This window comes from Monopterus albus, unplaced genomic scaffold (assembly GCF_001952655.1).
Source record: "Monopterus albus unplaced genomic scaffold, M_albus_1.0 scaffold12.1, whole genome shotgun sequence".
NCBI lineage: Eukaryota > Metazoa > Chordata > Actinopteri > Synbranchiformes > Synbranchidae > Monopterus > Monopterus albus.
The window spans coordinates 2,979,839-2,987,630 of record NW_018127892.1 but is presented as its reverse complement, the minus strand read 5'-3'; the positions used below and the strand labels follow the sequence as shown (position 1 = coordinate 2,987,630).

The 7,792-nt window shown below is 41.7% G+C and overlaps 1 protein-coding gene across 1 annotated transcript in view; it reads right to left on the bottom strand.

Annotated features, from left to right (window-relative positions):
* The window catches only part of msi1b (musashi RNA binding protein 1b), a 17,551-nt gene extending 11,512 nt beyond the window's left edge, over positions 1 to 6,039 (bottom strand). The window contains exons 1-4 of the mRNA XM_020590461.1: positions 5,782 to 6,039; positions 5,451 to 5,491; positions 4,912 to 4,993; positions 4,689 to 4,773 (exon numbers count right to left, since the gene is read on the bottom strand). Of these exons, the coding sequence (XP_020446117.1) occupies positions 4,689 to 4,773; positions 4,912 to 4,993; positions 5,451 to 5,491; positions 5,782 to 5,840 (267 nt within the window). The 5' untranslated portion in view covers positions 5,841 to 6,039. The remainder of the gene's footprint in view (positions 1 to 4,688; positions 4,774 to 4,911; positions 4,994 to 5,450; positions 5,492 to 5,781) is intronic.
* Between the last annotated feature and the right edge of the window lie 1,753 nt (positions 6,040 to 7,792).

Sequence of the window (7,792 nt, the reverse complement as noted above, 5' to 3'; positions counted from 1 at the left end):
TACACACACATTCTGTTTCTCATATAATTCATATTTTGTCATTTTGATATTGGCACCAAAATTCAAAGTTGGTTTAGTTTTGTATCAGTGTTAGTTTCAGAATAATTATTTTCAAATAATACCCAGCCCCACTGATTTTTCATTTAAAATACCTTATTTTTATAAAAAACCTTTTGCTTTTAATTCTGAATTTACATTACAAAACCTATGTTAGATTTAGGGCTAATTATCAGTTAATTATCTCCTAATTATTTTTCAATTATTTTAATTGTTGTATGATTTGGCTATAAAATGTAATCTAAGTGTTTCTTTTATTTGACCAGCAGTGCAAAATTCAAAGATATTCAATTTATAATGATAATTACAATAAAGCAGCATATGCTCATATTTGAGCAAATGAAACCATTGTTCAAATTGTTGCCGATTAATTTTATGTCGAACAACTAATCAGCTAATCCCTTCAGCACTGACTAGGAGAACGTCTGGAATAAAAACGTGTTTAAAAATGGTGTGGATGCTGAATTTCGGGGACTGCCGGCTCTATGCCTTCTAGTGGATTATTGTCAGTGTGTAGTGTTTTATACCACAAGCTTTTTGTATGTATGCCTGCTTCCTGTGTGTGAAAGCCATACACAGATGCACCTTTGACATACTTGTGAGTTCATGTGTGTGTGTGTGTGTGTGTGTGTGTGTGTGTGTGTGTGCACAGCTGTACTCAGGTGGAATGCCTGGGAATGTCCAGTGAACCCCTGCCTCTCTCGTCACTACCATGTGACATGTGATCTCCTGGAATCTCACACAGGCCCTACAATCACAAACACACCTCACCGCAGTGAGGAGAGCCCACGAGCAAGAACAAGTGTGTCAGAGAGGGAGTGAGAGAGGGGGTCAAGAAGAGAGAGGAGAACGGGGACAGAGGAGAGGGGCGCTGTCAATCACACCACACTGACAGCAGAACCACCCAGTTTTGTTTGTTTGTGTTTGTCTGTTTTTGCCTCCCTCAGCTTTTGACGGAAGTGGTGACAGCAACAACCTGCACGCTTTCAGATGATCCGGATCGTCCTCGGCCCTGCAGTCTTTTATATTTACGCCCAAGAAAAAGGACAAGCTTAGCCTATATATAGCACGTTCAACTCCTGGTATTGATCTTAAGTCAACAACTATAAAAATAAAACAGCAGAAATTGATCAATAAAGTGGCCGAGCCTCCCTAATATCACCAAGGTGAAGAATGGAGAGAGAACCACACTATGCCATGAGGATGCAATCATAGACAGGCTGTAAAACTGAAATTTGAGACCTCTATATTAGTCTATACTGGTCTAACAGAGCTAGAGAACAACTAGACTACTCCACACTGTACTGCTGTTACACTAACAGATGGTGAGACAGTACAGCGCTAGGATTAGTCCGTAACCATGAGAGGGTAGAGTTGAACTAGAGTAGAGAGCTAGAGCCTCTATGGCAAACCACATGCTTTTACCAGAGTAAGGCTAACAGTGTTGTTTCTAATAAAAGTCGATATCACCGCAAGTTGTTGTTCTTCTTTTTTCTTTTTGTACTAGAGAGCAGAATGAGAAGACTATAAGCTAAGACTGGAGGATCAGATACAGAGTCTACTGTTTAGTTTCTATGGTGGCTAAACTACTCTGATAGTCACCTCCGGTCACCAACCCTCCTGATGTCCAACATTCCTGTGCACATTCAAAAACAAACAGACACACACACACAAACAAACAAAATCAAACACATGGCAGCACACAGCACATCTGTGGGGAGGAGCTTGTGGACACTAAACATATAAAGTGGATCTGTTAAATGGGTTTTTTCATAGCAAATATGTATTGTAAGGATGCATTTAAAGTCCCCCTCCGCTCAAAGAAGTGTTTTGCTTATTGCTGTGCAGTGTGGTTGTCTTCACATTCATGTGTGTCATTGCACTTACCTAAAATCTCAATGCACATGAACAGTACACAAAAGGAGGATTTGTAACATTACAACATGTTTGGAGCCAGTCATGGTCTGATATGCAACTTACAGACACGGGACGTGGAAACATGAAGCCTTCAGTGCACACACACTGATTTTTTTTTTTTTTTTTTTGTGAAGTAGGAGACATCTCATGCCCAGCACTTTAACGTTTGAAACAAAAAATAAATGCATATTCACAGATTATGGATTTTTCTATGAGGAAGAAGTAGCTTTAATTTTAAGATTTATTGAAGTGGTAATGAATTTTTTGGTGAAAAAACATCACACACAAGTCATTTTTTATTATTATTCTATGTTTCTATGTGATTAAACATGTCTGGATGAGATCTTTCACTTAAAAACACTTTCTCCTACATAAGGACATGAAGCTGCTTTAATGTGTCAGTTGTGTTGTTTAAAGAGAGAGCTAACCTCTCCACACTCACAGCAAGGTAACAGGAAGACGCTGAACATAATTCCAAGAAAGGTTTATGAAATCAGGGCAATCCCCTTTGACCAGCTACATCCCAGCTATGCAACAGTTGGCCGAGCGCGCTGCCTGTCACAGCCTGAAGTGGGAACACACTTAACGCAACATGGCAATTGGGCAGCTACATCTCTGTGGAACTTGAGCTTGTTGACTCCAATCCTATTACTTATGAGAGCCATACTAATCACAGATGGGGTTATCCTGCCCCCCCCTCTCAGTCTTTCCACCTAGCTCAGCATGGAAATGGTTAATGGTGTCTTCGAATATGCCCGATGCAACTCTGCAAAGAGCTGTGTGACTTTGTTGTACAACTCTCTACTGTGCACCTTGGAGCTGCAGCTGAATGGAAACGTTGTCCCACAAGGGTGCAGTCACTAACTTCACAGATAGCAGGAAGCTGGGAGGGTACCCGGAGGGGCCACTAACAGAGCAGCAGTAGCATAAATCAGAGTACGACCTGCCTTCCTATACTGGTCAGAACCGGGCTCCATCTGTCCTTCAACACAATAAGTACCAATAAATTCCTCTACAGCACTGTATTTGCTCTTTAGCCTCTCGGCTGTGCAAAGCTCTTTTAATTCCAGTGCCGGAGTGGTTTAGTCAGTCACAGCATGGCACATTCTTTCTGTTGCCGCTGGAGACCTTCTCTCTGCCCTCTCTAACAGGATAACCTGCCTGCATGAGAGAAAGAAGGAGATGGGGGGCAGGGTGAGCAGTCTAAAAAGCCTATTCTACTCACCATCCTACTCCTGTGGCCGATCACCGAGCCCTCTAAACACCAAACGCACATGCTCTGCGGCCACAGCAGCCCCCACCGAACGCCACCATCCAACTCAGCTGCCAGCCACAAGGGGCCCTGCCACAGCCTACGTGGTTGAGCTAACACATGCACAACCTGAGAGGAAAACTCAAATTCAAAGGAGAGAATCATCATCTCTGGGATCTGCCATGAATGGGCTTGATAAGTTTATATCAGAGGAGGTGAAGAAATAAACAGTGACATTTAACTCTCATGGCCCCGGCTCTCTCCGGCTGGGACTGTTTATGCTGTCTGGATTTCTGGTATCCAGTAAGTGATTGTAAATGATGTGCATTGTTTTTTTCTTTTGTGACAGAGCCATTTTTCAACTGTGGACGGGGAAGGAGGGGAGGAGGTCACTATGGAAACAAACCCCACGGCAAGCGAGTGGCGTCCAACCATGATGGCACTACTTGTCATAGCTGTCGTGCCTGCAAGTGACACTATAACAGTAGAGCACAGGAGAAACCAAAAAAAAAAAAAAAAAAACAAAACTACACTTCACTTCTCTATCAAACAACTTGTACCTCTGCTAACCTTGGATTCAAAATAACAACGTCTTATTTCCTTGTAACTTTCTTCTCCATTTCCTCCTTCAGCACCTCTACTTATATTCCAAAGGCTCGACAAGGTGCATCGCTCAGAGCACAAAAGGGAGGAAAAAAGAAACAGCCTCCCCTCATTTCAATACAGTGACTAACCCGCAGCCATCACCACTCCCACTGAGGAGAGAGGCGGGGGCAGTGGTCCCTATGGCGACCAGCGGGCCACATTGTTCCCAGACCGGGCCTGCATTAATTACTGACAAAAAGACACACACACACACACACTGCAACACAGGAGATTAATATATTTTAAGTTACAATTCACACAGGTGAAAGGGGCCTGAATGTGTCACGCTGACACTATCATTGCAGTTTCCTTCTTTCAGAAATCATCAGGAAGCTGTGAGGAGTTAGTCAGTTGCTGCTTTCACACCTTGATGGTCTCAGGTTGCATTCACTCCTTCTACTGAGAAACTTTTTTTGGGAGGGGGGAGTCCATTTTTCACAGAAAAAAAGCTGAAAGAAAGTTCTGGTTCACTCTGTCTAGAGACTGAATCAGAGATTAGCAGTGAAAGCAAACCTGTCCGCTTCCCCTTGTTAATGTGGAAATTGACACTGGGTAACATTTTCTTGTCTGTCTGACTGAAGAGCGAAGAGAGAGCACAGCCTCCCATGTGTCTCCACTGACGGCTGCTGACTTTATCATGGAAAGCGCTCACGCCTGAGGCATGGCAGCGGGCAGACGTGGTCTGAGAAAACCACCCTAGTGAACATACTAAAATGTAGAAATGTCGCACCTCTCAGGAAGACTATTGGAAAATCCACCAATCAACCACCAAGCGATGGGATTAGCTGGTGTTGGGAAGTAAATACAGAGAACTCACTGTTTTGGAGTCCAACTCATGCCTAGTTTGGGCCAAAACTTTATCCACGCCAGCCTGGTCAACAAAGGTGACGAATCCAAAACCCCTGCATACATCAGGAGAGTTAGTTAATGACACAGAAAACTCTGTTAACATGTGATGATAGATTACGAGCAGCAAGGAATCACACAGGTTAGATAAACTTTCAGCCCCGGTTAAGAGGCCGGGTTCACAGCTCCCTCACCTCGAGCGCTTCGTAACCGGATCTCGCATCACCATACACTCCTTCACCTCACCATACTTGCAGAAGTACTCCTTCAGCCCCTCTGGGAAAACAAAACAGTGCGGAGAGAAGACACAGTGATTAATGAATCGAGAGGTGAACAAGTTAGCAAGGAGAGTGGCTACAGAGCCGCCTCACTCTGCTGAGATTTCCTTTGACAACAGTTATTTAATTCATGTGGCACAACACAAAATGATCAGAACACACGCACAAAGAAAATATGAATATCCCAACTAAAATGTATTTAACCATACATAATCTAATTTCACCCTTTTCAGTGAGCTTTCAAGAATCATTCATTTATTCTGTGGTCATTCTGAATGGGGGCATTCATTGTGGAGCAGTTTTCATATGTAAAACAAAAAAAAGGAGGGGGGGGGCAGGTTCTACATAAGCAAAAAGAAATAAAGCTTTTTAAATAAGTTCTTACTGGTTCCATCTAATCCATGACAGGTTTTTTAAAGACACTGTGGCATTTTAAGGAGCGGGAAAAGGTTTACCTTGTGTTGTTTGCCAGCTGAGTCCACCTATGAACATTTTGCTGTGGGGGAAAAAGAGAAAACTTTTATTATTTACACATTCATACATTCATTTAAGGTGTATTTAGTGAGTCTGATGTATCAGAGGCCAAAACTAAGTTGTTACTGAGGGTCTGAAATCATGGAGGTTCAGACAGAATTTCTGAGTGTGTCATCTCTGAGTTTACATGAAGGCTCCCTGTGTGGAGGTGTGAGTCTGGCCGCGCACCACAGTCCTGCCGCAGAATGCCAGGCTTGTTTCGGAGGTGTGCGGGACAAGGTACGACTATGGAAAAAAAGTTTTTTTCGTTACCATGGGTCGTGAGGGGAGTCCGTGGTGGACAGGCTGCTCTGGCTCCCTTCCGTCTCCATTCCGTGTCCTCGCTGTGTGTGAGAGAGTGCCGTGAGAGTCCGGGCCGAGCCGTGCGGGAAAACAGACAGAGAGTGAGTGAGAGGAGCTGGGCGGGTTTGGCCCGGGGTGACAGAGAGGGGAGCGGGCCAGATGCAGTGTGGGACAGACTCCACCTCCTCCTCAAGTCTCCGCTACTGTCCCTCTCTCTCTCCACCGAGCCACGAGGCTCGGTCGCCAAAACCGATGGGATCAACAGCACTGCTTCCGCTTCAGCCTTTCAAAATAAAGCCCCGGCGGTGTTCAGAGGTTCAGAGAGGCAACAGTGACCATATGGGGTTTTTTGGTCAGGGTTGGATAGTAGGCTACTTGGAAAGTCTTTATATGTCTAGAAATGTCAATCTAATTAATTATTGATCTTTATAGCTTGTCATTATTTTTATTGATTGTATTGTTTTTGCTTTGTTTATTGTTGTACAGTACTTTGAGTAGCACTTAATGTACTGTGCTATATAAATAAAGTTATTATTATTATTGTTGTTGTTGTTGTTACAAAAAAACAGTATTGCAATACTGGAGCAATCAAATTGCAAATAAAAGAATGTCCAAAGTGTAAAAAAAAAATCACTAATAATTTAAGTCCCCCTGTTTAGAAGTATATAAACTTGTAATAAATTAGTTGTAACACATAATAATGTAGTTGTAAGCGCATATAGTGATATTTCTAAGGATGCCTTCTCCTATAAAGAAGGTTTATAGAATTACAACTGTATTTTACTTCATTATCTGCTTAAACCTCAGCTTCCACATGGACGTCCAGGAGGTATAGTCTAGTCTAGGACATGCACAAACACATTGAGAGCCGCTGTACCAGAGTCAAATTCCTCATGTGTCCAACACACCTGGCCGATAAAGTTGATTCTAATTCTAGTTGTATATTTACTCTTTTTACTACTTTTTGCCATAGGCTATAGCCAAGACATTGCCATTTACCTGCTCTGCACTGCTGATTAATAGACCTATAACTATTTGCTTGTTTTATATTTTCTGTTCCAAGTGGTCTTTCTTGGTATAAACATCTAGTCTTTTACACTCACTGCAAGGCTTATAATATAACAACAACAACAACACTAATAATAATAGATATCAATGAGTATCACTCATGATTAATTAATCGAGTTTCATCAAAAGCAGAAGACATTTAAACAGATTCTCAAGCCTCAGGTTTTCAGCACCCATGCGCTTGTCTGACAAACTTTAAACCTTTGTTATGAAGGCAGGATCTCCTAATTTCCTGTCACATTTTGGCACATTTACTCTAACTTGATGCAATTGCCATTCTAGGTTAGCTAAAACCTCAAGTCACTGTGACAGTACCTGATCTATAATGATAGCTTAACTGGTCTTTAAAATGTTTCCAATATCAGTTATGAATAATATGGTGAAAGTCAATGAATGGAAAAAGTCTGACTAGAAACATGTAAATGCAATGTATTAGTAGTAGTAGTAGTAGTAGTCAGGAAGTGAATATTGTGTGCCAGTAATCTGATCTGATAAAAAAGTTTTTTTGTTTGTTTTTTTACTCAAAACTTACTCATGTTGAAGGTTACTGTGCAAATGTTGTGTTGTTCTTAAAGTCAAGTAACAAGTGAATCAGTTGCACAGCTACTGGCCAATAGTCAGAGTTAGGAAATTAGTTATCATCCCTCACTTCCAGTACTGTGTGTAAATGATATTAAGTCAAACTGAAGTCCATGTTTCTTTCATATAAAGTCCCACTTCTTGAATCTTATACCAAATAGTGTGGCTTTGCTTGAATAATAACTTGGTTTGTTACATTTGCCATCTTCTGTTGGTGATATTACATAATCTATAATTTCACTAGTCTTTCTAATTCATCAGCTGGCTTCTTATTAATTCATTTTTGAGTAAATGTCTATGTAGAGTTGATCTGTATCTGTGTTTGCTTGTTTAA